The sequence below is a fragment of the Pteropus medius genome, unplaced genomic scaffold, assembly GCF_902729225.1.
Source record: "Pteropus medius unplaced genomic scaffold, Ma_sr-lr_union100, whole genome shotgun sequence".
In the NCBI taxonomy this organism is placed as follows: domain Eukaryota; kingdom Metazoa; phylum Chordata; class Mammalia; order Chiroptera; family Pteropodidae; genus Pteropus; species Pteropus medius.
The window spans coordinates 4,918,529-4,934,142 of NW_024348304.1; the positions used below are offsets into that span (position 1 = coordinate 4,918,529).

Consider the following 15,614-nt stretch of genomic DNA (forward strand, 5'->3'; position numbering starts at 1 on the left):
CCCGTTCAACCTTGTATAAGAGGAAAGATAAAAAAACCAACCAACCAACCAACAAACAAAACCAGTCATATCTTCCAGGAGCTTGTCATTTGGCAGCAAAGACAGACACATCCCTAAATAATTTAGATACTAAGCAGACTGATATTTATTCTAACAGAACTTTATGGGATATATTGTGAGGGGAAGGTGGAAACAGGAATTCTGAGATAGAAAAAAAAATCTGGGAAGGCTTCTTGGAAAAGGTATTATTTGAATTGAGTCTTGAAGGAAATGCAGTATTTTGGATAAGTAGCATTCCATAGTGAAAGAACTGTGTGAGTAAAGGATCTATAAAATAGCTTTTTGACACTTTCTGTGCTAGGTATTTTACATGCATTAACTTGCTGGATCCCAAACAGTCCTGTGAAGTAGGTACCAATATCCAATTTCACAGATAAAGGAAGCGAAGCTTGGAGAGGTTGATTTGCTCAAGATTATATAGATGATGGGTTCTGGAGCAAGGAGAGGTATGTCTGCCGGGCTCAAATTCAGGAGGTGGGAGTGGGGTCTGGCCTATTCAGGAAATGGTCAATGGGCCTGTAGGTATGAAGTATAGAACTGAGGAAAGGCTTAGGACAGTGTTCCCCAAATTCGCCTTAACTCAGTCCAGCTCCCCTGGAGATTCTGCTCCTGTTGAAATGAGACAAGGCATTAAAATCTGTATGTTTAACAAGCGCCCTAGGTGATCTTCTGATCAGGCAAATTGGGCATACTTGATTAACCTGATTTTATGTATATAAGGCACCTAACTGCTAACTGCTATGCAATTGTTTGTAGAATTGGAATTTTTTTTTTTTTTAAAGAGACTGCATGGTTTGCATTTTATTCTCTATTTATTGGGGTAGCACTTAAGGTGTATGAGCAGGGTAGAAAATTATTAGATGTTTATAGAAAAAAATGGAGTGCTATTTATAAGAAAATGTGAGGATTTTTTTGTTGTTAAAATTCAAAATGTCCTTTTTTTTTTTAACTTCCAATTTGGTGCTCTTAAAATGAGGAAAAGTTAACTTATTAAAGAGGTACCTAAAGAATTTATTTTGGAATGGAATCTTAAGTAGTTTTTAACATTTGAGATTGTAGTGAGAATAAGTATGTACGTTTTAACATGAAACATAACGATTACAGTGAATCCAATTTTTTTATAATGTTGTTTCTCTGATTTTAAAAGTAAATTTTTTTTTTTTGGATCTCAGTGTTGATAGAAATATTTGTTTCCCTTCCTTCCTGGATCCTTTCTAACTTCTGACCCCCTTACTTCCTCCATTACTTTCAGCTGGCAAGGCTGCCTTTCATTTACCAGAGAAAATAAACACCATCACATGGAGACTATTTCAGCTTCCCAACTGAAACTGGCAAGTCAGCATCCACAACTGCACCATACTTTGGGAACCAGTTTTAGGAAAGAGGTATCAAGCAAGGTCATCTCTCTCCATCTGTACCTTGGGTACCATCCCTTCCTGCCACCTCAAGGACCTTCTCTGCCCATTATCCCTTTACGAATAAGTCCCCCGTTCTCCATTTTGATTGATATGTGGACCTCTTTAAAGGAAAGAACTCTTGGGGATTTCCAGGGATGACTTAAACTTCTTAAATTATAATTTTAAAACAAAAGGTATAAACTTTGTGCTTTATAACTCTTATATAAGGTAAAAACAATTTTATAAATTAATACAAATAAACTACAAAATAAATTCAATAGCTGGTATACAACTATAAAAAGCACATTTAGAAATTAATACAAATAAAAGCATAAAACATAGGCTATTCAAATGGGCATAGTTCAATGTGACAAGTGAAACTAAATTGCACCTTGAAAGTTTAAATATTTGACTACCACTGCCCAGGTTCTTTAGAGTTCTCCATGCATATATCACTCTGGGCCACTGGATGACTCACCTCCCACTACTCCTTTCTGTTAGGAATATTATACACTATAACAATGTAAGTTAAGACTTCCTTTAAGAAATTTGCCGTGGCTCTACATGCCCTGGGTATTGCATTAGAACTCTGTATCATCATACTTATCACCGTATGACATAAAATGTCCATTCATCTTTCAGTCTTCACCATCTGTCCACGCTGTTTAAATTGCATCCTCAGCACTCATCCAAGGAAATCATAAAATAACATTATATATTTTTATTACTTGCTTTAACAGAAACATTTCCCACATGCATTACTCTGAAAACATTTCTATTAACATCATGATATTCATATTACATATAAAGCATATTTCATTTTCCCCTATTGTTGAACATTTAGATTTCATTCAGCTTCTTTATAGATTTTATTTGCATCCCTTATTTTTTAGAATGGGTCTCTAATAGATGAATAAGCGGGTCCTGAAGTAGAAATATAGTCTAGTGGTTAATGACTTTTAAGTTCAACTCTAGTTTGGTTTTGTTGCCTGCTAGCCATGTAACCATTAACAAGATGAATGACCTCTCTAAGCTAAGTTTCCTTTTTGTAGTATTATTGAGTATTTACTTCATAGTATGTGAATTCTTAGTATATGAATAGAACAAGTAATTAGAGCGATGGCTGACTCAATAAATGCTAGATATTATTTTGTACTTACAAAAAATACTTGATGTAGGTATTTGCAAATAACAGGTAAAATTTATCTGTTTATATTTCCAACTACTGTGATGACAACACTATCAAATTATAAAAATCTGAGTTAGAAAATGAACACGCAGTTGATTTTACAATATTGCCACCTATCTGAAGCACCGCTCTACAATATCTGCTTGGGAGAACGGTAAAAATGTTTGCAAATGCGAAACAAGAAGAAAAACAAAGAAACGATGTTACATTAACATCTAGAGAGTATTGCTTAAAAGCTTCCATTCCCTGCTTAGATGCAAATGCCAGAGGAAAGGTAGAGGGTAGATTTCTTTACCTCAAGTTAAAACCAAGCTGAGCGCCTCTGAAGCTTTGAACAGCTGTTCGGCGTAGAAATAAAGTGCAGATTAGAAGAAAAAAGGGAGAAAACTCAGTGGGTCTCTGCCTGTTTTTAGAAGTTACGCTGCTCCAAAGGAGTGCGCTTACGAGAGCGTAAGCAGCGAAGTTTTTCTACTTCCATTCCTCCGACGCGCCCTCTTAGAAATTTCAGCTCGCTGGCTCCTTTCCATCTTCCTCTTTCTTCGGGGGACGCTTCTCCGTCTCCCTGGCAACTCGAGCTGCCACCAATAGCAGCTAAGGATCAGTGGTCACGTGCCCTCTGCCCCTTCTCCCGCAGAGGCAACATGGCGGCCCCGGCAGGCAGTGGCTGGGAGGTTTGAATTACCGTACTTGGAGTTGCTGCAGCCCTGATGATGGCGTCTTCGGCTTTGTGCGGTTCGCGTCAGCTTCCCCAGGAGCTCCTTGGAGACCTCCCTTCACAGGAAGGAGATGAGGACTGTGATCTTGAAGATCATGTCAGCGACTCGGGTTCATATTCGTCTGCGAGTAGCGATTATGAGTAAGCTTCTTGAGGAGGAACAATTAAATCCTTCCCTTCAATGCAGAGAGTGTACACGTGGGCCGGGGGGATTGCAAGAGTGTTGGCATTTTGGGGACTGAGTGTTTGATTTACTATAGTAAGTGGGATTTATTTGCGCCATGTTTCGGTTGTGCGATGCGTCGTAGTGCCTTCTTTAGCATCATGATCTTTGTGACTTACCCTGAAGGGACACCCTACAGGTTTTATAAGCCAACTATTTAAAGGAGATTTTTTTTCCCTGTTAAAAATCAATAGATAAATAAAATCCACTCATAGTTTCACTATGGAGAACAACCTCTCCTAGTATTTTCTGAGTATTTCTGCTATATTTTTCTATACATCCTCATGGTTTTCATGTTTTCTATTTTATGCGGTAATGTAATTTTTGGAATACTGAATAAGTATGATTTTTCACTTTTTAAATCCTTAATAATAATGACAAAGTTAGTTTGATTCACAGTACCCAGTGCTACTTCAGTTTTAAAGGAATGTATCCCTTAGTGTTATAGAACGAACTTTTTGGAAAAGTTAATGGTAATTTAAAATGACTAACAGTGAAAAGGTTCAGGTACCAAAGTATCAACCAACCCCATAGTGAACTGCCATATATAGTCAGTTTTAGGATATTTTATGTATATTTAGGAATAACAGTTACAAATATTTAAGAGTAACAGTTATTTGCAATTATTTTCACCTATAGGTATATAAAACATTTTTATCATCTTTAAAAGCATGGGGGGAAAACTATCATTAATGGCTGCTCAATATGCTCTAGAGGCTTAATGAGGACAGATTATATTGAAGACATGAACAAATTTAAGAATATCACGTTTTGCATAATCTGCTATGGTCATTTAAAAAATAATTACAACATTCATGGTTATCAAGAGAAGCTGCTGGAAGGAAGTATAGATTACGTGGAACTCATATGGTCTTGCTATTGCTTAAACCATAGACAGCGTGGGACTAAAATTTTTGGTTTCTCTATATCTTAAAATCACACACTTTTAGCCCAGAGAGAATCTGTAATTTGCTGATGGTCATACAGCTGGGCGTTGTCAGTGTAGGATTTTAGGAGACCTGATTTCAAATGGGATGCCCTGATTTTGGTAGAATGAAGACAAATGAGCTAGCCCTGTTTCCTAGAAAACAAGCTATCTGAGGACCTTGTGTTAGAACTCATTACTTCAAAATATTTTGTAATTCAGAATACATGTGTATATATATTAAATTTTGGGTTTCTTTTTTTAAAATGGTTGTTAAGCTTGCTATGCCATTCACTAATCACTCCAGTGTCTTTATTCTCCTAAGACTAAAGTACAGTAAATCCCTACTATAAAATGTTTTGCTGGTCTATCTTTCGAGTGCTGCCAAGATTCAGATTTTATGACTATCCCTTCATGGTGCGTAGGACGTGAGAGTTGATTTGCTGGCCTGACCATATAGGCTTCTTTTCCTTCCTTATGGTATTAGGTTCCTCTTTAAGCTGCAGAGTCACCAGTGCAAGAACTGGCCTTCCTGGCTTGGACAAACCACTCTTTGATCAAAAGCATAGAGATGTGAACCTAATCTTTTTTGTCAAAGCTAAGAGATATGAATTGTCTACTGTCTTTCATCACTTACATGAAGGTTATTAAGGGATTTATGTTATTTATTTACATACAGTATTCTGAACTTTCAGGCTTCTAGTTAATCATCTGCATATTCTTTCTGGAAATTACTGTTTTAAATGTGCTTTGCAACTGAAAACTGATTTGATCTTCATGTGATCGTCCATACAGAATAAGTTTATCATTTTTGAGGTAAAATTACTTTAAGTACATTCTGGTGAAGTACTTTTAATAGGTTTATTTAAGACATATGTAAGAGGAAAACTAAATTAGTGCAGTATATCTTAACCTGGCACATTGGCAAGTCCTGGGGAAATTTCAGAGATGGATGGGTTGGATTAAGGGAACCAGTAACTAGTTTCAGTACTGAAATAACAGAAATCATGCATGTACTTGCAATAAGCTATGTTTTTTTGTTTTGGTTTACAATTGTCCGACTTAGCGAAGCAACCTTGGTTAGTTTATGCTTGCCAGAGTTCTCAATTTTATGACTTAGCTTTTTGATTTTTCAAAGTGAATTTTCTGTTGTTGTTACTTTTAAAACCTTGACTGATGGAGAGAAAGAGGAAGACTTTTAAAAGAATTTAGCTGTAAAAAGCTAATAAATTTCCACTGAAAATAAAATGTTTGGAGAAATATGTCCTTTACACACATTTAACGTGTGCAATTTCTTTCAGATGTAGTGTATACATCTATCAAGATAATGAACATATGCATCTCATCCAAGTTTCCCCAAGTGCCTCCTTAAGACTACTCCTGCCCCCTCATTCCTTACAATCACTTAGACGGTGTCACTAGAGATGAGTTTGTATTTTGTAGAGTTTTATAAAAATGGAATCACACAGTATGTACTCTTTTTTTTACCTGTCTTTTACTCAAGAGTAATTATTTTGAGACTCGTCCATTATGTCACCTATATGTAGTTCATTCCTTTTTTTTTTTTCCTGAACAGTATTCCATTAAAGAACACACCAAAATTTATCTTTTTCTGGGGTTTTAACATGGGAATGTACTACTTGAAGAATCAAAATATTTCAAAGTCACGATCCCCTTTATTAACATCCAATTTATGATAGTTCTATTTTTCCTCTCCTACTCTGAACCCTGACATCTTTTGACTTTTAATTTCCCTTAAGTTATATAGATTAAAAAGGCAAATAGTATGTAACTAAGTTTATGATGAGAAATGGCAATTCTCTGCTACCATCTGTCTCTACTTCCAGCTCAGCATATTTGAAGAGAATTCATCATTTACCTGTTTCTCCTCTAGTTCACCCATCTCATTTACTAACTTTGCTTTCTCCTTACTCATGTGTTCAGGTCTAGTAAGTCTCCAGTCCTGGTGACTTCCTGCTCTCCTTTCTCATAAGCACTGTGAGATGTGGTGTGTGTTGATAATGGAGGAGGCTGTGCATGTTGAGGGGCAAGGAGTATATGGGGAAGCTCTATACCTTTCACTCAGTTTTGCTGTGAACCCATAACTGCTCTGAAAAAAAAAAAAGTCTACTAAATAATTTTTCTACTCTACTCAAAAGCTTGGTGGCCTCCCAAATAAATCCCAGATTCCTTAGGATGATTTTTAAAGCTCTTTTAGATCTGTCCCTAGCCTTTCTGATCTCATATTTGATGTTCTTCCTCTTAGAAGCCACTTGTATTCCTACTTGTCTTAGCTAAGACTGGGCTATATTAAAAAAAAAAATAGCATAGATTGAGTGGCTTATACACAACAGAAATTTATTTCTTACAGTTCTGGAGGCTGGAAGTCCAAGATCAGGGTACTAGCAAGGTCAGCTTCTGGTGAGGGCCCTCTTCCAGGCTGCAGACTACTGACTTCTCATCATGTCCTCATGTGGCAGAGAGGACAAGCAAGTTTACTTGTGACTCTTATGAGAGCACTAATGCCATTTGTGAGGGCTGCACCCTCATGACTCCATCTAATCCTAATTACTTCTGAAAGGCCTCACCTCCTAATACCATCACATTGGGTGTTAAGGTTTCAATGTGCACATTTTGGGGAACACAGGCATCCAATGCATAACATTACTGAAATATCAACCCATTCTCATACCTAGCATGTTCTGCCCTTGATGCTTATCTAAGTAGGAACCAGTGATGTGGAGCCAGAATGAGGAACCTTCCAGGAATACTAAACTGTGGGAGCCTTAATGGCAGCATCTAGTTTTGTTTCTGTGTCACCAGCACTAAGGCAGGAACCGAGCAAATAGAAGTCACCTCCGTTTATTGCCAGGGGTTGGAAAAGTACAGAAGTACAAGATCTGTATGTAATAAAGGTGTGAGTTTCTCTTTAGTTTTTACTCTGTAGGGCAAGAGGAAGGGAAATGACATTTAGTTGACACTTAACCATGCCAGGTGCATTATTTTATTTACTGCTAACAGCCCCGTGAGGTAGATACAATCTGTTTTCTAAAAGAGGAAAACTAAAGCTTGGAAAGGTAAAAATCTCAATAGAACAGAATTTGAACCAAGATCTTCATGACTTCTCGGTTTTTTTTTTTTTACTATACATATCGCCTTCCTTTGCAGAGTAATGTTCATTTCATGTCTTTGTTCTTGTCTCTTATCTCCTTTTTTTTTTTTAATTCTTCCTCCTAAAGTGAAGTATTATTTAAGATCTAGTGGTTAAGAAAATGGATCTCATTCATTGCTGGTAGACATGTGAATTGGTATAGTCTTTTGGGTAAAGATCTATGTATGCATATGCATGTAAAGAGTTACAGTATTTGTCCATAAGGGCCAAAAAAACAACACAAAGCTTATCAGTAGGTGAATGACCCAATGTGTTACATCCCCCATATGGACCATCCATCAGCCATTACAGGTTTCTAAATTGTACTGTTAAGTGATAAATGATTAAGATACGCACGTGCATGCGCACGCGCACACACACTCCACTTTTTAAAAACAATGACAAAATAACCCTATATGTTTTTATGATTCAAAGAACATGTATTTTTAACATCGTCTGTGTCCGTGAGAGGTAGGAAGGAAAGATGACACGTGTGGTATTATGTTCCCATTTATGTAGAATGAATCTGCGCATACATAAAGGCTACATGAAAATACAGTCATCAACTAGAAATCTACTCAACAGTAATCCTTTCCTCTCTGTCATCCTCTCATCTAATCAACCTCAGAGTCCTGGTGACTTTCAAGCATTTCTCACGTTTTTTATACTTTCCATTTCTTCTACCATTGCCTTTGTTATCATCTCCGCCTAGACAACTGAAACAGCCCCCTAACTGGTCTCTTTTCATGAATCTTGTCCAACTCAATCTTGTCCTTCCTCCATTTCCTTGTCAAAGTGGGTCTGTCCAAAGACTTCTGATATGTAAACCTAAACTCTTCATCGATACCCTCTTACCTACAATACACAATCCAGAATCTTTGCCGTGGTCCAAAAGGCCTTTCAAAATTAGGACTTAACTACTTCTCCTGTCCCTCACCACCTCACAAATTATCTTGTAACCTCAACTAGTTTTAATTGTCCACTCAGGGCTTTGCCTATGCTGTTACTTCGTTTTGGAATAATCTCCTCTTCTCCTTCAGCACCCAGGGCCCCCTACACACTTATTCTTTTAACAACCACTTCTAGGGGCTCATCTACCAGAAGGTCTCCCTTGACCTCACCCTCACCCCAGGCTAAGCTAGGTGACCTTTCTCTAGTACTTACTGAGTGTACTGTCATGGATTCTTTCTCAGTTTCTCTTCTACACTGGACAAGGGAAGGAACTCATGTTTTCGTCATTGTAATTCTAGTATTTACTACAGTGCTTGGTACTGTTTATTTGCTCTACGATTGAATGCTACCCCCTGTCCCTCCCCTTCCCCCCGCCCGCCATGGTTCTTTAAATCATAACCAAAAAGTGTTTTTACATTCAAATTTTAGAGATGAAGATGAACTGTCTTTATTTAGCAAAGGAGGGAAATATTTCTTTGGGGTCACATATCTCTAATGTAAATAATATACCAGATTAAAAGTGCAACATTTTAGATTACAAAGCAAATAAATTTCATTTATTGCTTAAATTGATATATATATTCATAAGTAATTGTGTATAATCATGATATTTACAATGTGCCATTTCAAATTACAGTACATTGTTATCTAAAATTTTTATGGCAGAGACACAGTTACTTAGACTCTTCAGAGTAGAGCTGCAGTTATTAAAAACAGATTTCTGTGGGTACAGATAAGGATGGCTGAAACAACTGATATGTGATTAATAATCTTCAGTAAGTGGTGCTAAGCGCCAAATGTGATGCCACACACTAGGAACCCATAAATGCCAAGAAATACTAGTTTTGCTATTTGGGGCTACTTATGCCATTTTTCACCATCCATATACAGTTGAAAATTCTATATTAATTACCACAAATCAGGGCAGTAGTTAGTTTCAGAGTTGAGTAATAGTGCATTTTTTGGATTAATTTTCACAGTGTTTAGAAAGAGCCTTTTAAGTTAAAAGAACCAGAGTTGCTAGCAAACACTGTGGAAAACCGAACTGTCTATCTGGCTGAATGATTAGAACACAGATTATATCCTTTCCTGCCAGGGTACTACAGCTCATATTTCTGGAAAGACTTTCTCCAAATGTCAGTTTTCCACATAACAGTTTTGCTTTAAATAACAGCGGTTTGAAAGGTAAACTGTTCATAACATTAAACAGAGTTTGTCATTAGGTTTGTTACCTTAAGATGAGTATTTTTGTTTTTTAATGCTGTTTCAGTTATTTTGATAGGAGTAATTTTGTTTTTCAATGGCCTACTTCCTAGTTAAAAGTTTTTTTTTACAGTCACATGATGAATTATGTAATATGTGGTTTACTTTTCCTACTACAATTATTCACAAAAATGGGTTTTATAGAAATTATAGGCTATAGAAGTGATTGTTATTAACTATGATTATAAACTGGTTGTTTTCAGCAAAGATTTTTATTCATGGAAAGGGTAATGTTTCTCTGAAATTAAAAAAAAAATAGAACTTTTACGCCTCCCACCTCCCTGCACCTTGCCCCCACCCTCACCATCATACCAGAAAGACATAACTGTTTTTCTTTTCTTTGGCTGCTATTCAGATTATCATTTTTTTTTTCATAGTGACCTTGAACCTGAGTGGCTGGACAGCGTGCAGAAAAATGGAGAGCTGTTTTATTTGGAACTGAGTGAGGATGAAGAAGAAAGCCTCCTTCCTGAGACAACTGTTGTGAACCATGTCAGGTTCAGTGAAAATGAGATCATTATTGAAGAGGATGATTACAAAGAAAGAAAAAAGTATGAACCCAAACTCAAGCAGTTTACCAAAATTTTAAAAAGTAAAAGACTTTTACCCAAGCGCTGTAATAAAAAAAATAGCGATGACAGTGGGCCAGTCTCCATTCTAAAGCATCAGTCCAATCAGAAAACAGGAGTCGTTGTCCAGCAGAGGTACAAAGATGTGAATGTTTATGTGAACCCCAAAAGGCTAACTGTCACCAAAGCCAAAGAGCAACTTAAGCTTCTGGAAGTGCTGATTGGGATCATCCATCAGACCAAGTGGAGCTGGAGAAGAACTGGGAAGCAGGGCGGTGGAGAGAGGCTTGTGGTCCACGGCCTGCTGCCAGGAGGATCCGCTATGAAGAGTGGTCAGGTGTTAATTGGTAAGTGCTGCTGGTGAACACTAGTCCTTGCGTGCTGATAAGAGATTAGTGATGCCCTGAGGAGAGTGACCAAACCAGCTATAGCCGAGTCGTGATTAGTGATGCCTTGGGAGGAGAGTGACCAAAACAGAACTATAGCTGGAATCTCAACAGATTAAGGAGTGCTTCATGATATCTGGGACAGTAGTGTAATTGTTAAGGATAGTGTACTGCCAGACGTGATGTTCTTAAAATAAACACTAGGGGAATGAATGTATGTGGGTGCCTTGTTTAGGCCAGGGAACAGCTTAACTAATTTTTAAATTTTTAATTTTATTTTATCTTGGTTATATTTGCTGACAAGTAAAAGAAAATAAGTTGATTGTACAGGATAATTTAGGGTTGAATGACATATCCGATTACATGATATAAAAATATAATTTATGAATAAAAATACTTTCAAATTATATGTTTGTGCTTGAGCATACTAAGTTCTTAGAGTGGCTTTAGCTGTTGCATTTGGCACATTTGGCTACAGTGGCATTATATATAAATTTCCTTTTAAGGGTGCCTGCCATAAAACAGCCCATCAATTTTGAGGGGAAAAAAAATACGTAAGTTATTCTGAATGTATATTAAGATGAGCATTTTGTGTTACGGATAGATTTTAAGTTGGATGTAACATTTAAATTAGTAGCAACTTAACTACTTCATTGAAGGTGAATTAGACAAATGTGGGACTATGTTATTAATGAAACTTAGAAGTATTAACAATGCTAAAAGCTGACAGTCTTAAATTGACCTAGCCTAAGAGATTTAGATAAAGGAACTTTTAGTGATACTTTAGAAACATTTAAAAATAATTTTTACTTTAAGTCTGAATTTCATTTGTTCACTGATTCAACAAATAACTTTGAGCAAGTTGCTGGTAGTCTACTTTTTGACCTGAGTGTGGTTTCATGGATGTGTTTACTTAGTGATAATTCTTTGTATTATACTCCAACAATTTGTGCACTTTTCTGCATGTGTATTAAATAAAAAGTTAGACAAATTAGGCTTATGATTTCAATTTGGTAATGGAAAAGTTTTTGATTTACTAATAAAAAAAAAAGATGATTAGTCAGAATAAAATGATTATTTCGTCCTTGGTGTACAGCAAAATGCTTGGCTCAAAATAAGCTCTAAAAAACATTTACTTGAATGAATGAATAAAGTATGTGAAAATAATATGTACAGGGAAAACAATTAGAAGTCAATATAAATACAGCAAAATGCTATTAGTATTGAATTATTGTAGGGACATTATGGGTGATTATTTTCTCTTTTTCAAATTTTGAAACTTTACGATTATGTTTTATATTTTCAAAATTATATGCTTTAGTAATAAAGAATGGACAGTTTTAATATCATAGTAGGTTTGCTGATCCCCCAGGATGCTTCTATGATGGAAATTTCTCACTTGCTTCTTTCATGGTTACCTCTCACACTGCAGTCTGTGATTGGCCTGTGAGGTAACCCCACCAGCAGGAGGATCATGCAAATTTCCCTAGTGATGTCATTTGCTGGGGAACTGCTGCCTGTGTCCAGCTGGGGCATGACCCGCCTTTGACTAAAGTGCCTTGATCAGTGCAGTGAGGCTGGTGACTCTTCCTTCTTTCAAGTCAGCAGAATTCTATTCTATCCTCATTCTTCTGGGATCTTGGGAGTGTTGCTGCCTTTTTTGGTGTTTCTGCTGCCAAGGACTTGCGTCTTTGTTTTTTATGTCTATTTGAGTTTTTTCAGCTGATAGCCCCTAGACTCCTGGAGCCAGCTCCTGCCCCCAGACCAAAGCAAGTGAAAGTCTTCCTTTAATATACATCCTAGAAACTGCATCTCACCTCAGTGATTTCTTTTTTGCTTCAAGATTACTGATTTTGGGTCATTTAACTAGTTTTTTTTTTTTTTTTTTTTTTTAAGGATTGAAAAGGATAGGGTTAGAGAAATCACACATTAATGGTGTAGACATGCATACTCCCTGAAGACTGTTTTAAATGAACAATAAAACAAAGTTTTAATTTCAGGCTCTTTTTGTGTAAATTCTAATATTCTCACCTGTGATCACTAAATAGATTTGTTTTGTATGACACACTTGTGCTGTTTCTCTTTTAAAATTTTTGAATTCTGTTTACTTTTTGAAAATCTTTTTGAGGTATAACATACATTCAGAACTTGCACACATCTTAAGTGTACATACGATGAATTCTGATATATGTATATACCTGTGTAATTACCATCTGGATCAAGATATAGAACATTCCCAGTGCTCAAAAGGCTCTGTGGTGCCTTCTTCCAGTCAACAACCCCTTCCAAAAATAATCTTCTAAAAGTCACAGGTTTTTTTGGACAGGTGACCTTGCCTCTTCTTGAACTTCATATAAATGGAATTATATGATGTGTATTCTCTTGTATCTGTTCTCTTTAGTTTATAATCTATAAGAAATATTCATGTTGTCACTATGTAGTATTTCATTGTATGAATATACACTATTCTACTGTGATGGACATTTTGGTTGTTTCCAGTTAAAATATTTGGTGGTGCTTTTTTTCTTTTTTAAATAAATTTGTTTTTCATGAAGACCGAATGTATGGTTTTATTCTCTAATATTTTGCATGTTGTTATTTGATGTACATTTTTATTTTCACCTCCTGTAATACTTTTAACATTTCGATTTTCTTAGTGAAAGCAACTCTTACTGTGTATGTTTGCCTTCCCTCTAACATGATTTCTTTCCTACATTTTTACCTGTGGTACTTTACCCATTAGTAAAAGGAAAAAACTGAAGCAGTGAGTTAATTGGAAAGACAGAACTTCAGAGTGTTTAAGCCTTTCTAGAGAGCTAGTGCAGTTACTTCCTTCGACAGATGTGCGCCAAAGGCATTGCATGACTTGTCTGGCCAGTCAGTGATAGAGCTGGGCCCACGTGCCGATTGCCTTTCATAGAGCTGTTTCACGTGCCATGTTACTCCCTTGAATGGGTGGGGAAAGGCCAAAGGATTTCCATGTGAAGCAAAAAAGAAAAATTATTTAATCTTTCCAAAACATAATTTGGAAATAATATTAAGCTTCAACAATGTAATATTTAACTCAGTTAGTCCATTCTGAGACATTTATTGTAAAGAAATAATCTAATACAGATCTGCAAACCACAGCCAGCAGGTCTATCAGGCCCACCACATATTTTTATACAGTTTGCAAACCAAGAATGGGTTTTTTTTTTATCTTTTTCAGTGGTTAAAAAAAATCAAAAGAATATTTTATGACATATGAACATTATATGAAATGTAAATATCAGTGTTCATAAATAAAATTTTATTGGAATAGTTGAGTAGTTGTAACAAAGAACATATGGCCCACAGAGCATAAAATATTTACTTATCCAACCCTTTATAGAAAAAGTTTGCTGACCCTAGATGTAAAAGGAGGAAAAATTTTGCTTGAAAACATTTACTGAAGCATTTTTCATAATAATAAATAATAGCATGAAAATGTTAAATAATGATATGGTTATTTAAATTATAATTTAATAAATTTGTTACTCAACTGTTAAAATTATAATTCTAAAAACTATACACCAAAATAAAAATTCTTATTGAGAGGTTTAAAAGGAAAAAAAAAAAATCCTTGATTCTTCATTTGCGTGAACATAAGACCAAAAATAATTTGCAAAAATAATCATGGCTATAGTGTTGGGGCCATCAATGATTTCTGCAACATTCCTGTAGTATTTTTATTTTAATTTTTTGTATTTTAATGAGAAGTAAAAACTGCACTAACTTGTCCAGCATCATTAGGGAATGTGATATTTTACTTAATCAAATGTTCTGAATGATAGTTACAATATATGAACTACCATTATTCAAGAACTTCTAGAATGGTAGGTTGGGAGGGTCCTCAATATTCTCTACTTTAGTACCTGCATATTATAGATGAGGGACTGATATTCAAGCTTAAAAAAATACAATAAAATTCATTCTCTTAAAACTTAGGCATTTGTTAGTAAACGCATTGAGAGTAAATGAATTAACTTGAATAACATATCAATATGGTAACTATGTTTCAAAAACCAGATTCTCCCCAGCTCTGAAGTTAAATTGGGCTTAATTTAAATGATTAAATTCACAGTCTGATCTCACCCCACTGTTCCATACCAATTTCCCAGTCCTTCTCTGCATAAGCCCCCACTTCTTCTACCAAGACTGATTGTTTTCCCCGATAACTATGAAATGTTCCTTGCATATCCATATCTGTTCTTTAGCATTCATGGTCCTCGACTCTCAATTGGTGCTTAGCCAACATCGGTTTGTATCCTTAGATGGCTGTCATCATTTTCTATTGCTGCTATGTCAAATTACCACAAACTTGGTGGTTTAAAATGGCATAAATTCATCATCCTGCAGTTCTGGAAGTCAGAAGACTAAAATGTTTCTTCATGTACTAAAACTGAAGTTTCCACAGAGCTGCACTCCTTCTGGAGGTTCTAGGGAGAATCCCTTTCCTTGGCCAGCTTCTCAAGGCCACCTGCATTCCTTCCCTTCCTTCATTTTCAAAGCCAGCAGCATATATCGTCAAGTCTCTCTGACTCTGACCCTCCTATCTACTCGCTGTAAAGACCCTCGTGATTACATTGGACTCACTTTGGATAATCTCCCCATTAGGTCAAGATCTTTAACCTAATTACATCTGCAAAATCCCTTTGCCATTAAGGTAACATATTCATAGATTTCAGAGATTAGGATGTGGACATCTTTGGAGGGCAATTATTCTGCCTATCACAGTAGGTTGCTGTTTCTTTGTAAAATACGTTT

The 15,614-nt window shown here is 36.0% G+C and overlaps 1 protein-coding gene across 3 annotated transcripts in view; it reads left to right on the plus strand.

The window, feature by feature from the left end:
* The first annotated feature begins 3,249 nt into the window (after positions 1–3,249).
* Positions 3,250–15,614, plus strand: part of INTU (inturned planar cell polarity protein) — a 51,649-nt gene continuing 39,284 nt past the window's right edge. For all 3 annotated transcript variants that reach the window (XM_039879569.1, XM_039879570.1, XM_039879571.1), the window contains exons 1-2: positions 3,250–3,502; positions 10,252–10,790. In XM_039879569.1, the coding sequence (XP_039735503.1) occupies positions 3,354–3,502; positions 10,252–10,790 (688 nt within the window). In that variant the 5' untranslated portion in view covers positions 3,250–3,353. The remainder of the gene's footprint in view (positions 3,503–10,251; positions 10,791–15,614) is intronic.